The sequence below is a fragment of the Camelina sativa genome, chromosome 13 (genome assembly GCF_030686135.1).
Source record: "Camelina sativa cultivar CO46 ecotype springtype chromosome 13, ASM3068613v1".
Lineage (NCBI taxonomy): Eukaryota > Viridiplantae > Streptophyta > Magnoliopsida > Brassicales > Brassicaceae > Camelina > Camelina sativa.
In genome coordinates, this window is record NC_141892.1 from 15,838,295 (window position 1) to 15,860,466 (window position 22,172).

Here is a 22,172-nt window from a genome sequence, read left to right on the forward strand (position 1 = left end):
TTTAAATTACATATATTTAAATTATTATATTTTATATCTATGTATGTAATTATAAACATTAATAGGTTGTTAATATAACTTAAATAAATATATTTTGTTACTTTTGTTTATAATTTATATATTTTTTTATTTTTATAACACATATTTTGATATAATTATATATATATAATGTTTTATGTTGTTAACGCTTAAACCGCCTAAAAACTATCTAAACCCCGACTAAGCGTTCTAGGCGCTGGATCACCGCCCAGATACCGCCTAGCGCTTTCTTATAATTCGTCTATTACAATATTTAATATGTTAAAACTAATGATAATACAAATATTACTCTTTTAAATATATGTATTCATATATAAATTTATTTTCATAAATTATGTATGATTGTTTGAATCAATTTATTCCGTATATAACGGGGGTGGGTACTTAGTTAGTTGTTGATCTGAGAGTGCTTTGACCACTTTCATTTTACACATTTTTGTTTTCTCTAAATAAATTTTACATTATTTGAATTAAAAGAAATAAAATGTCGTCAAAAAAAAAAAAATAATAATAATTTACAGATATGCCCCTTGACCTCACGCAATCACGATTTTAACTAATATCATTAATGGTGTTCGATTCACACTAAAGAGGTAATAAAATCTGCTTCTTCTACTCAACTTCCTTTGTCTACTTAGAGAAATGTCTGGCGGCGACTCAACGACGAACACGGCCATGGAGATCGCCGGTGACAAGGTTGATTCGAAGGATGTTGAGGCAACAACAACAAAAGCAGCTATCGAGTCCCAGATTCTCGCGGCTATGCAGTCCCGAGTAACCTACCTCAGAGATAAAGCAGAGTAAGAAATCGTTTCTTAAGGCATCTCTCTCTTCGCTTCGATTTCACGAAAATTATCAGTGTTGTTTTTTTCGTTTGGATTTGGTGAAACGAAGGAAAATGAGGATCTAGGTCTGTGTGAATTGAGTTGTTCGAGGTAGCATTCAGTGTATGTGGGGGTAGTCTAGGTTTTTGTAAGATTTGGTTTGGTGATGATTTAGAGTTGGATTTTGGGGAGAAACTAGGGTTTTGGGGTCAGTGATGTTTGTTATATTTGGTGAAATTTGGTTTTAACGAACAATAATGAGAATCTAGGTCTGTGGATTGAGTTGTTGTAGTAGCGTTCAGTGTCTATGGTAGGCTAGGTTTGTATAAGATTGGTTTGGTGATGTTGTAGAGTTAGATTTCGTGGAGAAACTGAAGCCTTATGGTATGGTTCCAAAGCATAGTTTTGGTGAAAGCTATATTGAAACGAAGAAATGAGAATTTTAGGTTTGTGCATTGAGATGTTCGAGTAGCAATCACTGTCCTTGGTAGGATAGCTTTGTGTCAGAGCTTGGTTATGATTTAGAGTTTGATTTCGTGGAAAATGAGGGCTGTAATGGTTTCATTTCGTTTAAGTATATGAGACGAAGATTTTCATTCAAAGGAATGGCTGAAGATTGATGATATCTCCAGTTTATGGTTTAAAGGGTTTCTGATAATTGTCAAAAGTATCCGAGAAAGGTTTTCTGAAGCACAATTATCTGGAATTTGGTTTTGCAGCAGCCTCACCTGTGAGAGTGTTCGGAGGTTGCTGGAGGAGGATCTGAAATTGGACAAACATGCTTTGGATGTGCATAAGAGCTTTGTTAAACAACATTTGGTTCAGGTATCCTTTGCCATAGTTAATGCCAAGTTTTGCATGAAATAGAGAAAATATGTTACTACTTGCAGCTGACTAATTATGCCTCAATATGTTTTCTTGGTGATAACAGTGCTTAGAAGGTGCTGAGAATGATGAAACTTCAGAAAATTCTCAAGAAACTGAGAAGAAAGATGATGTAACTCCAGTGAAAGAGGCAGCAAAGTTATCGGAAGAGCACAAGGTGAAAAAAGATGTCAAGGCAGATATGACTGGTGATGATGACAAAACCGAAGATTCTCCTGTGATGGGACTTCTGACAGAGGAGAACACGTCCAAATCTGTAGCTGAGCAAACAAAAGATGAGGAGAGCAAAGAGGTCCTCCAGAGTGACATAAAGAAAGCCCTTCGTAAAAGGTCTTCTTATATTAACGCTAATTCTGAGTAAGTCGATTATGTCTTATCCTTTCTCAGATGCCATATTTTAACCGTTAGGAAACATTTTTCTATATGTCAGTTTGCTGTCGTCAATAATTTTGGGAAAGGAACTTTATCTTTGTTTATAATCGCTTGCTTTGTTTCAGGAAAATTACAATGGGTTTACTTCGTCGACTTTTGGAGCAAGATCTTAAGTTAGAAAAGTATTCTCTTGACCCCTACAAGAAATTCATTAATGAAGAATTAGATGAAGTAAGTAACTGTAATTTACTATGTTTCTTGTTATAACTGAGAGACACATTCTTCTTATAGCTTTTCTTGGCTAATTAGGTACTACAAGCTCTTGAAACTACAAAACCTATAAGTAAGGCTACGGCTCCGAAGAAAACTACAAAACGTATGACTAAGGAAATGGCTCCGAAGACAACTGTAACAAGGAATGTCAAGAGCACACCAGCTAAAAATTCAGACAGTGAAGAAATGTCTGATTCAGATGGTGAAGACGAGGAGGAGGACATGGAAGTAGCTGTGAAAAAGAAGACGGGTGAGAAAAGAAAGTCATCAAAGTCAGAGGGAACCGGAAAGAGGAAACGTGAAAAGGAGAAAGTTTCATCTGTGAAGAAGACAAAACAAACAGATTCACAGAGCGACAGTGATGCAGGAGAAAAGGCATCATCTTCAGAAAAATCTGTGAAGGTATAGCAGCTTTGTTGTAGCTCCTATCTCGATTCCTGTAAAAACAGTGCACAATATACATCGTTTGGTTTCTGTTTGTCTACAGAAACAGGAAACTCCAACGGCTGGCTACGGCAGGCGTGTTGAGCATCTTAAATCGATCATCAAATCTTGTGGAATGAGGTTTTTAATCAAACCCGGTAGATTTTAAAAATATGTGTTGGTTCATACTCCAGGATTTTTGATTTTATATCTTTCTTGCCAGTATTTCTCCATCGGTTTACAGGAAAGCCAAGCAGGCGCCCGAGGAGAAACGCGAGGATACTCTGGTAAAAGAACTAAAGGAGATACTCGCCAAAGAAGGATTGTCTGCAAATCCTTCAGAAAAAGGTAATGTTCACACTTACGAAGTTTCTTCTACCATTAGGAAAGTGTAAGACACATTCGAGTTATTCTAGGGTGAAACCATATAAATTATTAACAATGTATATGTTTTGACCTGGTGACAGAGATCAAGGAAGTCAAGAAAAGAAAAGAAAGAACAAAGGAGCTTGAAGGTATTGATACGAGCAACATTGTGTCGAGTTCAAGGAGAAGATCCACAATAAGTTTTTTGCCGCCTCCGAAGCCAATAAAAGCAGAAGAAAGCGAGAGCGATGAATCAGAAGATTCTGATAATGAAGAGGATGAGGAAGAAGATGAAGAAGTGGTAGGAGAAGAAGAAGATGAGGAAGTAGTAGGAGAAGAAGAAGAAGAGGACGAGGGAGGTAATGAAGAAGGCGGAGAGGGAAGTCAAAATGAAGGAGAACCAAACACTGGTGCGAATCCTTTGTGTTACATCAAATTTCAGCAGAATATATTTTTTTTATAAAACTGATGATTATCTTGGTTTTGTTGCAGAAGATGGTGATGAAGAGGACAGGGAATAATTTTATAATCGTCGGCTTTGCTTAGCTTTGTCCCAGGAACAATGTAGCTTAGTTTCTCTATGTGTTGTTGTAGAGTGGTGATATTTTCTACTTTTAGAAGTGTTTAATCATGGTCATGACATTAGGATATGAATTTTAAGAGATGCACTATAACACTGGATTAGGTTTCAGCTAAAACTTCGAATGAATATGATATTCCTAGTTCAAAGTCACGTACTATTCCTAGTTCGATACCAATTGTGAAAATAAGAAAATGACCACACACAAAGTTTCACTATGATTCAACATGCTTAAACGTTAAAAATTCCCTAGTTTTTCATTTACATAATCATTACCATAAAACTTTGCTTATATGAGAGTTGAGTACTCGACTCGACACTAATTAATAAACACGGTAGTTTAAACATTAGCCAATCTTTAGCAGTCACGATGAGATCCACACGTTTCTCACTCAGATCCAAGATTATTCTTTCCAACTCCGTTCTAGTCCTAATCATTTTCTTGAACTTAAAACTTGTAAATCTTCTTAAATATCTTCTTAATCGCCATGTCAACCTAGAACGTTTAGTTCTCCATACTTTGCAACAAACTTTTTTTAAAAATATTTTAACAACATCATCACTATACGTTTCATAGGCTTTTAAAGATTAATCTTGTCAATACTAAGTTCATATTTGGCGTCTAACGATACATTTACCAAATTAAGATTTCTTCCATTTCCGTGATATTCCACAATTACAGAAAAGATACAACATTTTTTATATAGTTGAATCTAATACTTACCACAAGACAGCTTGAAAATGTAAACAACATTAAAACAAACAAGATAAACAAATTTCCCTTCTTGGAAATTTGGCCTTCCAAAATTTGAGAGCAATGTCTTTTTGTTTAGGTATTGTTAGCCACACCTTTGTCTATTGCAATGGGAATACCACCAATACCCTCTGTCTTTGTGGAGATGTTGGTGATTGGAAGCTCCTGCAATCCTGTTTTCTCCTCAACCGAAATCACTTCGTCCTTAGCTTTTCCCCACACGACGCTATATAGCCCAAACACGATGAAAATCGCCCCTATTATACTGCATTGACAAAATCAAACAACTACTTAGTTACATATATTGCATATATAATCTAATCGTTTGTACTAGTGTCGTTTCTATATAACTATAGTTTACCTTCCAAGGTGGATCTTTTCAGCCAAAACTAGCACGCCAAGGAAGGCAGTGATGATCATGCACATAGGACTGAACGACGTAGTAAAAACCGGGCCTCGTTCCCTAATCACAATGCTTTGTATGTAATACGCCATACCAGAACAAACCACTCCCTGATATTAACCATACAATTACCATATTAATATCAATATTTACTAGTTTGTGATTATATATTATAAAATCAGATGGTTTCGTATTAAACGGTGAAAACTTACGGAGTAAACCGCGGCAAGTGTGCCTGAGTCCATACCGATCTTCCAGGCGCTCAAGTCACGCACCATCACGACCGAAGCAATGGTGTTCAATATTGTTCCCAATCCGCAAATCCACATAACCAATGACAATTCCGCAGGATATTTTTTTAACGTGAATGACTGAAAAAATTAACCACTTTATTAACTTTAATATATACTATTCATCTTTTGTTAAAATGCCATGTAAATTATGTATAGCTTTAACCAATATATCACAAATTAGTTTACATTATCCAATATATATGTATAAATAGTGATTATAATATTTATGGTGTGTTACATAGACTAATTTGAACACACTAATTGAGAATCTAAATATATGAGACTAAATTTTTGCTTACTTGTAAAATGAAGAAACCTGCCCAACTGGTGATACTACCCATAACCGCTAGGGTTCCGGTGACCCAGTTCTGGTCAGTGGTCTCGGATGAGCTGCTGGAGGAGCCACCATGTAAAGAGGTATGAGCACTCTTAAAGAGCTCAATGGCTGGACCTTTGTACAACGTCATCACCATCGCTCCTACTAAAGTGATTGCTGTTCCAATCACCTTTGCAAGACTTCGTACCTTCTTCAAGTTTACAGTTTCTATCCTGATTATATTAAACAAATACATGATTAGTAAATTAGTAAATTAGTAAAAAGAAAACTATGTTTACGTTTGCTAGTTAAAAAATTTGAGAACAATATTAAATCTAATTAGAAACAAATTACCTGAAAATGACAGCCATTATAAAAGTAATGGCAGGAAGTGCATTAACAAAGGCAGAACTGTACGTAGCTGACGTGGCTTTCATTCCTATGTAGTACAAGTTCTGGTCCAAAAGTGGTCTGAATAGACAAGCAACAACAATTACGAATTGATCAATTTATTAATTATGTATCTAATCATATGCTTCAATTTTGCATCAACCAATCATATTCTAGGTTTTTCACAATCACTCTTAAAATATAAAAAGGAAACGCAAATAAGTGAATGACTATGAGAAGACGGCAATGAGTGATGATCTCATCAAATTCACCACTAGAATCTTTTCGTATAGATTCGACCAAAATAATATTGTTTTACACCTCATTTCTACGAAAATTTATTTATTTTATTTAAATTATTAAATTGGCTTTTATATAAAAACTTTGTTTTATTTGTCGATTTTTAAAATCTTACATGAACAAAAAAAGACAATAGGTCCTCCTCTATAGTATTATGCAAATCAAAAATTTTAATTTTCATTTGGTATATTGGTAAAATATGTATTTATAGTTTTATTGTTTTTCTATTTAAATTTTTTATTTTCATTGATTAAGAAACTAATTTGAACTGTCTCTAATATTTTACAAAAAGTGCTTTAAATGTTAGGCATGACGTATATATTATCATGAAAATATATCAACCTCACAATTTTTTTCATTCGTCTTTATTAGGCCCGAGAATCCTATATAATTATTTATAAAATTATAGTATGTTGTTAATCTAAATTTATCGTTTGAATATGATATATATATATATAAGTATATGTATATATGTGTTATGTGTGCACATGTTAATGTATAAACATATATATATCTATATGTGTGTGTGCACACCTAACACACACATATTGACATATATATGCTATTATGCATGTACATGAAAAGGGGATAAGGTTTATGTATACGGAGCTTACTCTAGGAATCCGAGGGCAAGAATCCTAAAGAACAATGGCCATGTCATCTTAGGCCTTATTTTCCTGAAAAGTATGCGTTAAATTAGTATTGAGACACTTATATATATAGCACACCATGGCTTTAGATATAAAAAACCAAACTAAACAACGCATACAACATCATGAAACATACATACCTCTCGAGAACGAGGGCAAAAGGAGCAATGACAATGGTGGCGACGACGTGACGATAGGTAGCAAGGATCCAATGGTTCATGCCATGCTTGAAGGAGACCATGGTAATGATGTACATGCCTGCATATCCGAATTGGAGTGATATGATTGCTATTATTGGCTTCAACTTATCCACTTTCCCACATTGTTTTTCTCCTCCCTTCATTTTTGAGCCCTTGATTTTGAGATGTAAGTATTCTATATAATATATATATATATATATATATATATATATTGTTATATCTCTCTCTAGATACAAGATGTTTCGTGAACGATGAAGAGATACTTGTTTAAGCATACAAAACCAAATAGGAAATGATCCTTCTTATAGTCCATCAAAAGTTAGATTTAAAAGATAAATACCACTATTTTGTTGGTTCAATAATACGTCTACGTATCTTCTCGAATATTATAATGCAAAGATATGAGTAACAAAAACAAAGGGCATTATAGAAAGGAAAAAAAAAAGACATATTGGGAAATTTTTAATTTCTTTTGTTCCTACGGAAATTTGCAAAATAGGAGGACCAATAAACTTCTAGAGTTTGTGCATTAATTGATTATATATTATTTACTTTTTCAAAAACAACAAATCATGAAAAATTGTAAATAAAGTTTGTTTATCGTGTATGTTATTTTCAATTGATGACACAATATTTTAAATATTATCACTCTATTTATCTATGAAATCCGAAAATGTCATCTAGATATTAAAAGTATTCAAAAACTATTATTATCTTACTCATTTTAATTCTTTTTAAGTTTTTCATTACCCCTCATTAGAGTCACTGTAAATTAGGTTAGACAAATCACTTAACAATTTGTCCCCTAATTAGGAAAATCAGGTAACACAAACACCTGATTTAATTTTCAGGGTCTCTCAAACTGCATGTGCATGTTTATTTATATGAATCAAACTATAAGAAGGTTAGAAACAGTCGATGGCTAAGGCCATCTTCCATTAGTGTGTTTCAAATGCTAGGTAACCTGGCAACAGAAATCTGGTTCGCCGCGTGAACTAGACAATTACCCAACCAGTGAACATAAGCGAGGGCAAATAACTTCGCTTTACCTTTACTGGTTTATAAATACCTTTAAGGAGACAAATAAATTAAAATTAACCTTAAAATCAGAAACATCATATCCTTTCTCCATTTTATTATGTGTTGTTAAAAGTTTTCACACAATTATAAAAATTAATTTTCATTATACCCTTTATTAGAACACTTAATATTTTTTCAAGGATGAATTGATTTTAAAAAATGTGGATAAAATAGAACTATTAACAAAAATCTGCAAAAATATTTAAACTTAATTAAACAGACAGATATATTGGTTCATTTCGTTGTATTTATAGACGTGCATGTTTGATGTTTGTGTGTTGTGAGCAAAAAGGATCAACGAAATGAACCAATAGAATTCTAAAAGACAAGAAAAAACATCAAACATGCACGTCTATAAATACATTTTAAATTATTGTTTCATGCTCGTTCATTTCTGGACCAAATGTGAGAAAACTGACTCAGACAACAATACAAGTACTATACATCCAAAATTTTGACGTTAGTATAGTATTCTCTCTCTTTTTTTATATATAGAATTACTTTATACCCTTTTTACTTTAATTTTAACTAAAAGATACCCTTATCCATTAGTGATAAAATACCAGACCTAATACTTATATCAAGTTATATGTTCTGAATCAGAATATATTCGAATGGTATGATAAAATATAGATAATTTGTTAGAAATGTTCTTTTGGGACTTCTCTTTTCAAAAATACCCATTTTCTTGGTAATTTTCAGTTTTACCTTCTTTTATACAATTACAATATGTTAAATTAGTTTTTAGATTTTTTTTATAGGTTTGGGTTTTCTATTTTATATTTAGGGTATAGTTTTAAAGAGGTAGTGTTTAGTAATTTGAGTTTAACGTTTAGAATTTAGTCATTTTGTATATAGAAAATGAGTATTTTTAAAAATATCCATACAAATATACATATTTCAAGGGGAAAAAAAAAACAAATCTTAGTAATAACAAAACCCAAAGGAAAGAAAGAAATGGATAGCTCAAGACTCAAGTGGACCTCCTGGCAATGAATAATGCATTTTCCTGCACATTTAAATTTATGTATTCAGGTGTTGTGTTTTGTTGGTTTCCTATTTAAAATTTTTGCATATTAGAAGTTGGGTTTTTTTCCTTACTGACCACCAAGTGCTGTCTTGTCTCAGTGCTCTAACGTGACGCAATTAATTCCACTTAATCTCGCACTAAGCTTAAGTGAATATAGTAAGCAAGGATTTAACTGGATGGCATCTATATATACATTTTTTAAGTACATTTTGGGTTCTACTCTTTTATTTATACTTATTTACAAAGTTAATTCTTAACAAATTTCCAAAAATAGTTTTACTTCAGATTTTGTTTTCTAAATATGTTATATTCAATTCCAACTAAAAAATTACATCAATCAATATGGAAACAAAAACTATGATATATTTAACCACACCTTCTATTGTGTTTTGAAGATATTATATCTTCGAATCCTTTGCAAACAAAGAAAACAACAATTTGAGCTTTGTTTCTTAACGTAAGAAGAACTTCGATTCATATTTATTTAAATATTATAATTAATATATAGAAACTTAATAAAATTTTAAAATATTACGAATATGTAAAATTAAAAAAAAAAAACTATATAGTATGGTTATATAGTAGATAAGTTATAAAGAGTACATGTTGAAATTAATAAAAGATCATTAAATTTGTGCTAACACGGGTTAAATCCTTATTTTATTATTTGTCAACACTACTAATATTAGAATATTTGACATATAAAATCAAGTTAATATAACTAAGATTGTGTAAAATAATTAAATCATTTGGAAAAATGTGACTTAATCACAGCATAGAAATGACTTATTTTGTATTTAAATTCCTTACTTTTTGTTATAATAATTAAAAATCAAAATAGATACTCAAGCACTAAACAAAACAAACTAAAGATAGCAAACAAATGGTCATGAAGTTATTGCGGGATAAAAAATTAATATAAATATTTAGCCACACAAACGTTCAGAAAATTTAGTTATTCCTCTATTTACAAACCAACCAATATTTAACAAACAAATATAGCATACAATATAAATAATAACAAAAATTATATACATGTGGTATACCGCGGGTTAAAATCTAGTAGAATAATATTTGTGTGGTACATTTTGCCAAAGGATTTGGTTTTAGATCCTTTAAAATTATCTCCATATGGAAAGTTTGTTTCATAATTTCTAAAAATCTGAATTCTTTTCATCGAGTATCTTGAAAGGTATATTAATTCTGAGAAAATATACTTATACATGTGTCAAAAACTAGGTTGCATAGAAATTCTCTTCGATATTTGTTTGTTTGTTTCTGAAACATTAGGATATGGAAAATTTTGAAAACAGAAAAAAATAATACGCAATTCCTAATAACCTAAACTTATGAATCTGAGTGATTTAATCTTTATCTTTCATCAGTTAAACTATTTAATATTTATATCTTAGAGTGGTTTCAAACATTGTTTATTTTATATGGTTTTAACGTTTGATATTTTATTTTAATATATACACGTTTCCAATTTGTATCCATTTTTTACTATTATGAAAATATTTTTTTTTATTTTCAAAATACTTCTCTTCCATGTATTCGTTTCTGTTTTTCTACAACATAGGTCAAAGACAATATTTAATGTTTTCCGGTGGTAATACATTTGGAAAACTAGAATTTTGTTCAAGATGAATGTACACATTAAGTCATTTATGCGCCTTCCATATGGGATTACCCATGATAAGAAGGTATTCACATCGAAATGCTACAAAGTGAACTTCTCTCCAAAAGACTACCGCACCATTGAAAGGTGCATAAGCCTAGATCCATTGAAAGGCGAGTGAAGCAGCTTTCTTAGCAGCATCAAGCTATTGTTTGGGATAGCTAGATCGCTTGCTACTGGATTAACATTGAACAGGGTAACTGTGTGGGCCTAAGCCTAAATTCAAAATTGTTATATAGATGATATTTTTGTTTTCAGAAAAACTCAACCCCCGTATAAACTGTTTTATCACATTTTCATTTCTCACCAACCACTGGACCACTAGAAATCTTATCCAATACAACTACAAATATGATCATTGTTGTTCCATAAGACAACTACAAATATGATCCATTGTTGTTCCATAAGACACCCACTTGGTTCTTAGGACAAGATTATCGGTGGGTTCTTATAAGTGGGTTGTTAAACACTGTTTGATTTTTTTATGAATTAATTGTGTATTGTTTTGAATAAAAGAACCCATGAACTATTAGTTAAAATTTTCGCCTCCAATGGTAGGTTTTAATTTTGGATCTCTTATTTTTGAAAATATTGTTTTTTGAAATTTAAAAATTGTAAATAGAATAGAAGTGGTATAAATGTGTAAACATTTAAGATTTTATAAAAATCTTAGACATCTACTTATAAGTACCAAGTATATGTTCCAGCTACAAATACACAGTCCCTATTAGCTCAGTCCTGAAAAGAATACAATACAAAGTAAGATCTATGAGCTTTTAAGCAAAACAAGTTCAAAGAATCAGAGTAACACACACCAGTTTACAGTAGAGGTCTTCAACGAACAAATATTACTAACACAAATGATTCAAGATTCACAAAAAGAAACTCCCCACCAATTGAATAATCGATGATTGGAAGCAAGCACATTGATCCTTTTGCTTGAGTTAATTCACATGAAATAAGCCTCTTCTTGGCTGTATAATCAGCTTAAGCCTCCTCCTGAGGCCTTTGACTCTTTTTTTGTGTCTGGTTTAGTTCCCTATGTTGTTGTTGTTTCTGAAAACTGAACATCTCTTGTTTCCACGAATTCACAGAGATGATCCGATAACAAATGCTTCTTTACAAATCACTAGTCTGCACTAGGTTCGCCTGAACCATGGCGCTCTCATCTGATCATATCTAGTAGATCTTGAACAACTTCAGACATCAATGGTCTGAATTCTGGTTCAGACTAGAAAAGAAGAAAAGAAAATAACTTTTTTGGTCAAGCAAACACAATCACAACCATCTCATTCCAGTTTCTAATTGTCAGTATGTGCTTTTACCTGAACACAATGGAAAATTATATCAGCAAAGTGTGACAATGACTTTGCAGGGTATTGTCCATTAAGAGATGGATCAACCATTTTGCCCAATGCATCAACATCGTGAAGCTGAGGGATTGCCCACCTCACTAAGAAGTGCTCTCCTCTACTTCGGTCCCTATAATTGACTCATTGATATTATAAAATCTGAGCGTAAGAGGAAGTGTGGTTGTTGTAAAAAACTCTCCACTACTTCGGTCCCTATAAGGATTAAGATGAGATTACGTAGAACGTGAGCATAAGAGGAAGTGTGGTTGTTGTAAAAATCCCTTTGTCCTCACCAGCAACCTGATTCAGTTGCCCTCATACTCGTCATCCATTTCCAATATTTTCAGAACACGACGACCAAAGAGAAGGCCACTACAGTAAGCTAACATCACAAAAAACACCAAGTCTTTAAGAAACCATACAGACAGTGACATCCATGCTTTGGCGGGTCTCCGAGATCCTTTCGACGACCTATGTTGAAGGGATATCTAGATGATCCGATCGATTGCGTTTAAACGCATCAGTGATCTCTATAACAGAACAATAAGCTAAAGTCTCAATCTTTACTACTTAACCCAAGGTTATCAAAGCTATGACAGAACAAAAAACATAAAGTTATCAATTAACCAATTTGTGATCCAAAATAAAAAAACCCTAATCATAAAACACTAATCAGGATTGATTCAATCACTAATTTTATTGAGAAACTTACCCTCTGCTTCCAATTGATTCAGTCTCTTCTGATTGAGTGGACTCCAAATTCACGATTCACGATTCTAAATCGCCTCTCATACATCCTCTTGGAGACGATTTACGATTCAATCTATCACGATTCACGATTCAACCATACACCCTTCGATTCCATTCGTAAAATCTTCGTCTTTTCGCAATCGCGAGAGAAAGAGAGAGAGAGAACGAAAGAAATGAAATTCGATCCAATTAATTTTTTTTCCTTTTCTATTTTTTGTTCGACCAATAGAATGCTGACACGTTTCGTCTCTTATATCAGAAATGGATCTACTAAATAAGGGGCTCTCTTACGTTTATTCTTTTCTTCTGGTTTATTTTTTTTCCACTAAAAAGCTAAGAACTCCTTAGAACCTGCCATTGAGGAAAGTCTTAGTAGTATCCGAACACGAATTTTAATATTCTCATATCTGATTCACACTATTGTTTCAAAAGACATCCATTTAGTTCTTATCACTAACAGAACACGAATTAAAAAGTATAATTGTTAGAACTTCACCAAAAAAATATTTGCTATACAGTTTAGTTAGAATATTAAATTGCTAACTTAAGCCTACCTCAAAGGTTATATTACAAAGATGGTTGGTAAGCCAAGTACGAGGACAATCCAAACTCAGTTTTTGCAGATTGAAGCTCAAGGAAGAATAAACACTTGGCTTTTAGGCATGTAGGCCAGTGTGACTATAAATCATGAACAATGAACATGAGAATAATATATCGTGCTTTCATTTAGTGATCATGCGAACTTTGAACTTTGAGTGCCCTCAACACTACTTGAATGTTGATTACCTCTGTTTCCTTTCATCTCACATGTGTTTTCGCCATTTTTTTTTAGCCATACTTTTTGAAGCATCTCTCCAACCTTCACCTGAGTCATTTTGCTTGGGACAAATTTTTGTCAATTTAATCTTTAGACATGGAGAAAACTTCATGTCTAAATTGTCTCCCTATATTTGTTTTTATTTCTTGGGTTTGGAATGATGTTTTTTTTTTTTTGTCAAATCTTCCTTTACTCGGATTCTGCTTCCTTAGTGAGTTTCTTATTTGTAAGCAGAAAACGGAATTACATATATTTATATATCAATCAGTAGGAATGGCATATATCGTAAATAAACACATTTTTATTGGTTTATAAGTAATGTGAAAACTTTTATGTAATGTTTTGGTAAGAAAATGTTCAAAAGTTTTATTCTAGTAATAAAACATGTTTTATGTAATATTATGGGTAATTTCCCTAATAATGGTCGTTTCGAAATTTTTATATATCTCTCATACAAAACACTACCATACCACATTGAGACATCCTGATAAACAAGCATCCGTGCCTAAACACAAAACTGTTTCGATTTTGGAATTTTTTTTTTAATCATTTCACTTTTATAACTATATTAAAAAAAATGAGTGGAAGTCAGAAGAATTAACAAATAAAAAAAAAAATTGTGTGATCCAGGGCACTGAGGCTCAATGAAAGGTTCCTAGTGCTAATTGCGTTGCGTAAATAGGCACTTATGAAAATATGAATATTCTTTCGCCTTTGGTTTTTAGCAAATCAACCAAGAATAGCCCTATAACCGTTATCACTTCGTCTAACTCCATTAGCTTATTGTTTATTTATTTATGTTGAGTGTATGTACTGAAAAAGTTGTCTCTGAATTGTGCTTCCATATTATTACATTTGTTTACCATGCGACTACTTCTTGAGTCTATGATAATAAATTTAAACCATTCTCATTTTAATAAAATATCTACTTTCTTAGCCCAATTAAAAACAAAAACAAGAAAGAAAAATTAAATAATGTGACGAAGTGAATGACAGCACCTAAACAAAGTTGATCAGCTTTCAATCAAATCAGTCATCAATAATGGTATTGATTCAATACGTTTAGTTAATAATTATTTTAAATATATAGATTTTTTCTTAGTTTTTGTTATACACTGTTATTAGTTTTTGTTATACACTTCTGCAAAGTAGTTAAAAACTATTGGTTTATAATTATATATATTGTTAATCACAGAAATTAACGTATTTATCATAGTAAATTTTTAATTTATCAGAATTTAAAACTTGGGTTAGTTAGCAAGAGAGGAAGTATAAAATTTACATGTGTCAGCTGAGATTCTAGTTTGCTCAACATGGGTCCCATGGCTCCATGCTCTCTCCTTTTGTGATTTTTTTCTTTATTTTCTTATTATTGATCTTAAACTATACAGATCCTACATAATGAATTGAAAGTGATCTAACTTTAATGGAGCTAACTGGAGGTCGTTGAGAATGAAGAGTGTACTAATGACCTAAGCAATCACAACAGCAGAGAGGATATTCTAGCCGTATAGTATAAATGTTGTGACGTATGTTCTTAGTTCGATTCTTATCTAGTGCTGGAAAGTGATGAGCCTGATCTAACCATGCACAAACATATGCATGGATCCGGAGGACACTCAATGATTAACACGATTACACGACATAGAATGGATTGACTCAAAGCTGTGCCGAGATCAATAGACTTACGACAAATTTAAAAAAATGTGGCTTCACACGTTTTATTTTTGAGAGAATTTTTAAAAAATAAAAAGAAAAAAATATTGTTCACAAAAAAAAAAAATATTGCTCACTTCAAAAAAATTCCTTCAAAACGAGATTTGGTGGCTAGTTAATGAAAAGGAAAAACAAGCAAATTTTTTAATGAAATGTTAAGGGAAATTTGAACCTATAACCAAGAAAAAAACTTGAATTTATTGTCTAACTATTTTAACTATGAAACTGTTATATATTATATATTTTATATATTAATGACTAACTTATCCCTATCAACCACCACTTTCTACTACCATCACCCGTCACCGATCTACGGTTACTACCACCGGCCATACTTCAGACTACCACTTTCGGTTACCACCGCTGGCTACCTACCGGCTACTACCGCCGATCACCGACCTTTGGCCACTACTGCTGGCCACCACCGTCGGCCACCACCACCAGCCACCGATCTCCGGTCACAACCGCCAGTCACCAACCTCTGGCCACCACTGCCGGCCACCACCGTCGACCACTAACTACGGCGGCCACCACTTTCGGCCATTCTTAACCATCACCTCCATTAAACCATCAACACCCTTACTGATAATTTTTACTACCTCTTATGTTAGATATTTAATTTTTTGAATTAACCTGCTATATTCTTAAATATATTTCCTATTTTGACTACCACACTAATTCACCCAAATGTTAATTTTAATGATGAGTTTTGAAAAAAAAAAATGTATGTATTAAAATAAAATATTCAAGGAAAAAACTATGATCTCTCTAATCAAGTCGTTTTGGTGTAGTAGTAAAAGGAGAAAAGTTGGAGGAGATTAGTCTTCCGTGAAAAAACAAAAACGGTGTTTTTTGTTTGTTTGTTTTTTTTTTTTTTTTTCGTTTGTTTGTGGCCTAAGGTCGTCGACTAGATAACTTGAAACTTGACAATCACGGGTAAACAAAGTTGGAGGTGACCATGACGGCATGACGGCATGACGGCATGACGTATAATGTTACTTTGGCTACCCCGTAAACATTTTAAGTGACAATATGATGTTTAGTGCATGTAACCTCCCTCACATATCCCTCTTTCCAGGCTAACATATCCCTCTTTCCAGGCTAGTATCTCATCAGATACATGTGAGTTTGGCTACCCGTAAACATTTTTAAGTGACAATTAACATATTTCTACGCTTGCAAAGCAATTCTTTTTTTTATTTTTCTTAACATACATTGTTTTTTATAAGAAATTTAAAATTAGACACACCCAATCATGACCCTTGTATTTAATTTTTAGTGATTCCTAGCTGATCAGTTACATCTTACGTGACTGTCCAAGCATAATTTAATAACATATGCATACAAATATATATAATTATTTAATTTATTCATGGTCGGATACAAATATTTATTTATAACTCTTGAATGCTTTCTTCACTTATATTCCCCAGATGTGTTGTGATGCCCAACACCATCGGGAACGCTCAAATTGCTGCCGTCGGCTATAGAAGAAGCCAATCTGGTGTCATCGTCACCTTTAGTTGTGATTGGCAATTCATGGAGGCTACTCTTTTCAAGGTTATCTAATCCTGATACTTCATAGTCTTTTCCTTTGCCCCAAACCACCATATACAAACCCGCAGCGATAACTATCCCTCCTATTACACTGCAACATAACCAAATACAAGGATCAAGAACGTGTATCTTGATGGCATTTATTAGATGTGTACTAATAATTGCAATGTGTGTCAACGTACCATCCGAAATGGATTTGTTCATGAAGAATAAAAGAAGCAAGGAGAGCTACAAGAACCATGCAAAGAGGGTTAAAGGCAGTGACAAAAACTGGCCCTCTCGTCTTCATTACCTTTCCTTGCACGTAGTACGTTATCCCTGAGCTTACTATACCCTTCAATATTTAGCCAAATTTGGTTAGTATATACTCCCTCTGTCTCATAAAAATTGATGTTTAGAAGCTTTTACACATTTTAAGAAAACAATGATTACTTAGTTTAAATATATTTTTTCCTTTAACTAAAGAGATATTATTTAATTTTAAACCAATAACAATTCAAACTTTTAAATATTTTCAATGATTACTTCTTGAAGTTTACAAAACATCAATCTTTGTGAGACAAAAAAATATCCCATAACATCAATCTTTATGAGACAGAGAAAGTATATATTTTTTAGTTTATTCTAAAGAGATTAGTTTACCGCAGTAAAAACTGATATTTACTAACCGTATAAAGAGGACCATAAAGCCTTGCATCCCATCCAACCGCCCATCCGCTGGGGTGTCGCTCCATCACAAGTGCTACAGCGAAGCTTTGGACAGCCCCAGCAAGGCATATTAAGGATGATAGTGAAAGATCGGCGGGATAAGTCTTTATGGTTATGGACTGCATTTCAAATATAGAAATGTTTTTAAGTATTGGTCGATGCTGTAAAAAAAGCTTCGACTTTTATATTATTTTGGTTGATTAGTGTATATTATGTATGAATTGAAAAAAGTAAGGAGCTAACCTGTAAAACATAGAAACAAGACCAAGCAACACAACAGATGAGTATTAACAAGGTTCCAACAACCCAATTGCTATGGTCTTGTGAACTGTTGGTATGTCCGTTTTGTTGATCCGTACTTGGGTTAGACCATGGTAAAGGAATAAGTGGACCTTTGTACAGTGTCATTACCAATGCCCCTCCCACACCAATCAATGTCCCAATTATCTTTGCTTTGCTTCGTACCTCTACTATGTTCACTTTCTCTATTCTGTATATATATCACTTGTTAATTATAATATTAAACAATATATATATATATATGTGTGTGTGTGTGTGTGTGTTTAAACATAGATTACCTTAAAATCCAAGCTATTATGAATGTGACAGAAGGAAGAATGTTCATAATAGCAGATGCATATGTTGCTGATGTCATGTTCATCCCCAAGTAACCAAAACCCTGATCCAGGACTGGCCTACACACAGACCAGACAGTATCTATTCAGGGTACTTGCCACTTTATAGTATATCATGACTCTGTTTTTTGTTTCTTTACCAAAGCATAATATTGATTGTTTTGAGACTTATGTGATATGGGAAGCTTATTCTTACTCTAAGAAACCAAGTGCCATTATTTTCCAGAAAACTGAAATTGTCATCTTCGGCCTCACTTTCCTACAAAACCGAAATCGAAATGAACATTCAGTTTTCAGAGGTTTTTGTTATTCCTGTCCAAAATAATTATCTGATTCGATGTTTTAACAACAATACGAATCACTATTATTAGGCAACAACATGCTAATTAAGAAACATCTCACTTTGTCAGCATTAATAATATTGTTTAAAACATAATACTGACCTTTCAAAGATGAGTGCAAAAGGTGCAAGGACAAGAGCAGCCACAAGATTACGATACACAATTAGGACATAACGGTTCTGGCCTTGGTTGAGAGTGGCCATAATGACAATATACGTTCCTGCTGCTCCAAATTGCAAAAATATCATTAAAATATAAGGCCTACACTTCTGCATAGTTGCACTTATACCCTCCATGGTTACTTTGTTTATTTTGTTTTCTGTCAAGGTTATTGAAGAGAGTATGATGAACGGGTCTTCTTATATATAAAACATCAAAAAGGTGATATAGAGTTTTGGATAAATGTGAGAACTAGTTTTCCCCCCTGATCAAGAGTCATGTAGATTACCAAAAGAAAAAAAAATAAAGAAATATCTATTGGGACACGACCAATGAGATACGTTATTCAATAAAAAGAGGGCGTAATAATTGCTGTTTTTGATTGGTATGGGTTCTTGCAAATTGTAAAGCAAACAATAACCATATAATGCCCTGATGATTCTTTTGCTATAACACTAATATCCTGTTGCACACGTCACAGATAAAATTCTTTCAATTTAATTTTATCTTTTTTTTTTTGTTAAAAGTGTTTGGCCCAACTTGATAAACAAGTAAACCTAAAATCTACACGTCTAATTTTAGCTACGTGTATGTTTCGTTTAAGTGTCCCGAAGAGTCCGAACGTTTTTTGTTAAAATGTTTCATCACAAATCACGTGGGAGCGACTTCGGGTTTCGAGTATACACCGCTGGTTAGTTATTGGAAAAATATTTATGTTTGTCTTTTTCTTTGTACGAAAAGCAGAGAATGATGTGTAAATGTAATATGAGATTAAGCAGCCTAAGTTATTTATGTTTGTCTTTTTCTTTGTACGAAAAGCAGAGAGAGAATGATTGTTTTTGGTTAATTTGGTAGCTTCTCTAATTTTTTATAATGTTTAAATTGATTACAAGTTAAATATTATTAAAATATAACTCAATACAGAACATAATCTCAATACCATAGATTAGATATGCATGTTTGTTTAGTAATCGCTACATCAGCGACCGAGAATCAAATGCATGCAAAATTATAATAGAGACACTATAACTGTCGTTGAACTTGAATATAAACATCGATAACGTTAATAGTGAAAAAATTGGGTCGATGTTATTTTCAGCATACAATATGCATCACTATAAATATTGAGTTACTTTCTGGGCCAATTTGCCTGATAGCCAAAATCTTGAATACAATTAAGAATATAGCAGGTAATTTGAAAAAATTAGTAAAATAGGATCAAGGGTATTTAAAATTACTAGTGGTGGTGGTGGGAACTGAACAGTGGCCGGCGGCTGAACGGCGACTGGAGGTGGAGGTGGTGGATGATGGTCTGTAGCTGGACGGAAGTCGGAGGAGGTGGTGGTGGCCGCTGGCCGGAGATGGCCGGAGTTAGCCGGTGGCTGGAGTTGGCCAGTGGCTGGAGTTGTCCGGTGGCCGGAGTTAGCCGGTGATCGGAGTTGGTCGGTGGCCAGAGTTGACCGGAGTTGGTCGGAATTGGCCGATGGCTGACGTTGGTTGGTGGTCAGAGTTGACGGGTAGCCGGAGGCTGGACGGTGGCCGGTGGTGAACAGCTGAACGGCGGTGGTGGCTGGACGGAGGCTGGAGGTGGTGGTGGTAGGTGATGGTAGAAGGTGGTGTTGTTTAGGATTAGTTTTGGAAATATTACAGAAAATATAGATAATATAAGCAATTCCTCTTACCCTTATCCTTTGTGTCATGATTTTTTTTTCACGCTCTCTACATACTTGTGTGTTAATTAACTGGCTTTTTATTTTAATTTCAGCGATTGAAAAAAGAACAAAGTCAGTATAACTTTTTTTTTTTTTTTTTTTTTGCTGAAGAGGGCCGATATAACTTTCACCAAAAGATCATAATATGGATACACAGAAGTTTTTTTTTCCTTTGGGAAAACACAAACAAAAATAAATATTATAACGTAGAGCAAATCTTTTCTTGGTTTTCCAAAAAGAGTTAAGTACTTTTATCATAAAAGGAATAAATAGAGAAGTCGGCTAGAAATCAACATACAATTAAAATGATGTAACACTATAATATGTAACAACTAACATTTCTTGTGCAAATGCAACCACGCTTTATTACGGAACAACGATGGAACTAAAATATGTTGTTAATACATCGATAAATAATGATAAAAATGTTCATCGTTGAACTATCATTATTTAATATAGTTACGAAAAATTTACAACGTAACTTAAACAAACTATCGCTAAATCTATCACTTCCTTACCGAAGCTATATGTTTGTTACTAATTAAGTCAGAAAGTTGTCAATTAATGAAGTTGTCGATTAATGGATCTCATGATTTATGTTTTGTGTTACTTCGGTTGAGTACAAACTTCTTCTGAATGGTCAACCAAATTGATCGATTGTCCCGAAGAAGGGGTTACGATAGAGAAATCTGTTTTTTCTTTATTTGTTTATTTTATGTACGGAAGTTTTAATTGCAAATATCCAGAAAGCGGAAATGGATAAGCTGATTAAAGGGATCAAAGTGGCAAATAAATGTCCACCGATTACGCATTTGTTGTTTGCAGATGATACTTTTTTCTTTAGTAAGGTAGATAAGGAACAATGTGGAGTTATTTTGGTATTTTAAAAAAAAGATGAGGCTGTCTCAGAACAACAAATTAATTTTGTGAAATCTTCCATTCGGTTTGGTCATACGGTTGATGAGGGGGAAAAGACGGCGATGTAGGGAATTCTTGGGATCACAAATTTGGGCGGTTTGGGTTCATATGAATCTAGAGTTACCTGAGAGTTTGAGAGGGTCTAAAACGAAGGTCTTCTCCTTTGTTCGGGAAAGATTGCAGGGTCTCACAACTGGATGGACGACGAACTCTTGCAGGATGGGACTGATGAGGAAACAATAAATCATGCCCTTTTGTTTGTCCACCAGCTCGTCAGAATTGGGCTTTATCTCAGGTTCCGGTGGGATCCAACTACTTTCCAATGGTTCTGTGTATGCAAATGTGGATCATTTTTTGGGCCCTAAGAACCCGGGTTCCAGTGTCTTCGCATTCCCTTGGATTATGTGGTATATCTGGAAAGTGTAGAATGCATGTGTTTTTGAGAATGAGGCTGAATGGCCAGAGGAGATTGTCCGGGTAGTGGAAGGTGAAGCGACGTCCTGGTAGTAGGCACATGAAGAAGCTCATCCTCACTATAGTCCCTCGACTGAGGGTGACATCAGCTCCTCTTCCCACTATTTACTCGGGTTATCGATGTTTCTTTGATGGATCTTGGAAGGCGGGTGACTCCTTTGCTGGTGCAGGATGACT

The 22,172-nt window shown here is 33.6% G+C and overlaps 3 protein-coding genes and 1 long non-coding RNA gene across 6 annotated transcripts; 1 reads left to right on the forward strand and 3 right to left on the reverse strand.

The window, feature by feature from the left end:
* Positions 1-587: 587 nt before the first annotated feature.
* LOC104736872 (uncharacterized) lies at positions 588-3,915 on the forward strand. Of its 2 annotated transcripts, none has more exons than XM_010456951.3 (9): positions 588-839; positions 1,583-1,688; positions 1,795-2,105; positions 2,246-2,351; positions 2,430-2,795; positions 2,881-2,957; positions 3,040-3,164; positions 3,284-3,592; positions 3,675-3,915. In XM_010456951.3, the coding sequence occupies exons 1-9, from the start codon at positions 682-684 to the stop codon at positions 3,701-3,703; spliced, it is 1,587 nt and encodes a 528-aa protein (XP_010455253.1). In that variant the 5' UTR covers positions 588-681; the 3' UTR covers positions 3,704-3,915. The 2 variants fall into 2 exon arrangements, with proteins under 2 accessions (XP_010455253.1, XP_010455254.1); XM_010456952.3 differs by having other exon boundaries at positions 610-839; positions 3,678-3,915.
* Positions 3,916-4,395: 480 nt separating this feature from the next.
* On the reverse strand, positions 4,396-7,420 carry LOC104736871 (WAT1-related protein At4g08300). Its single transcript, XM_010456950.3, has 7 exons — positions 7,009-7,420; positions 6,833-6,895; positions 5,883-5,999; positions 5,512-5,761; positions 5,132-5,290; positions 4,878-5,029; positions 4,396-4,781 (listed from the first exon to the last, which is right to left on the reverse strand). The coding sequence occupies exons 1-7, from the start codon at positions 7,341-7,343 to the stop codon at positions 4,592-4,594; spliced, it is 1,266 nt and encodes a 421-aa protein (XP_010455252.2). The 5' UTR covers positions 7,344-7,420; the 3' UTR covers positions 4,396-4,591.
* A 4,066-nt stretch (positions 7,421-11,486) lies between these two features.
* Positions 11,487-12,696, reverse strand: LOC147929622 (uncharacterized). The gene is made up of 2 exons (XR_015577330.1): positions 12,182-12,696; positions 11,487-12,087 (listed from the first exon to the last, which is right to left on the reverse strand). It is a non-coding gene; the product is annotated as an uncharacterized LOC147929622 (long non-coding RNA).
* A 4,034-nt stretch (positions 12,697-16,730) lies between these two features.
* On the reverse strand, positions 16,731-20,620 carry LOC104736870 (WAT1-related protein At4g08290). Of its 2 annotated transcripts, none has more exons than XM_010456948.2 (7): positions 18,835-20,620; positions 18,588-18,650; positions 18,335-18,451; positions 18,000-18,246; positions 17,717-17,875; positions 17,231-17,382; positions 16,731-17,139 (listed from the first exon to the last, which is right to left on the reverse strand). In XM_010456948.2, the coding sequence occupies exons 1-7, from the start codon at positions 19,026-19,028 to the stop codon at positions 16,908-16,910; spliced, it is 1,164 nt and encodes a 387-aa protein (XP_010455250.1). In that variant the 5' UTR covers positions 19,029-20,620; the 3' UTR covers positions 16,731-16,907. The 2 variants fall into 2 exon arrangements, with proteins under 2 accessions (XP_010455250.1, XP_087337925.1); XM_087481799.1 differs by having other exon boundaries at positions 18,532-18,650; positions 18,835-19,138.
* Between the last annotated feature and the right edge of the window lie 1,552 nt (positions 20,621-22,172).

Bases quoted from the DNA above. Each gene is read 5' to 3' on its own strand.
- LOC104736872 (XM_010456951.3), top strand. From the start codon at position 682: ATGTCTGGCGGCGACTCAACGACGAACACGGCCATGGAGATCGCCGGT. The intron at 2,106-2,245 runs GTAAGTCGATTA...GCTTTGTTTCAG, and splicing joins TATATTAACGCTAATTCTGA to GAAAATTACAATGGGTTTAC. The intron at 2,352-2,429 runs GTAAGTAACTGT...TTGGCTAATTAG, and splicing joins TTAATGAAGAATTAGATGAA to GTACTACAAGCTCTTGAAAC.
- LOC104736871 (XM_010456950.3), bottom strand. From the start codon at position 7,343: ATGCTTAAACAAGTATCTCTTCATCGTTCACGAAACATCTTGTATCTA. The intron at 6,896-7,008 runs GTATGTATGTTT...CATACTTTTCAG, and splicing joins TTTGCCCTCGTTCTCGAGAG to GAAAATAAGGCCTAAGATGA. The intron at 5,030-5,131 runs GTAAGTTTTCAC...GGTTAATATCAG, and splicing joins CACTTGCCGCGGTTTACTCC to GGAGTGGTTTGTTCTGGTAT.
- LOC104736870 (XM_010456948.2), bottom strand. From the start codon at position 19,028: ATGGAGGGTATAAGTGCAACTATGCAGAAGTGTAGGCCTTATATTTTA. The intron at 18,452-18,587 runs GTAAGAATAAGC...GTCTGTGTGTAG, and splicing joins ATGGCACTTGGTTTCTTAGA to GCCAGTCCTGGATCAGGGTT. The intron at 17,876-17,999 runs GTTAGCTCCTTA...TTTGAAATGCAG, and splicing joins CTTGTTTCTATGTTTTACAG to TCCATAACCATAAAGACTTA.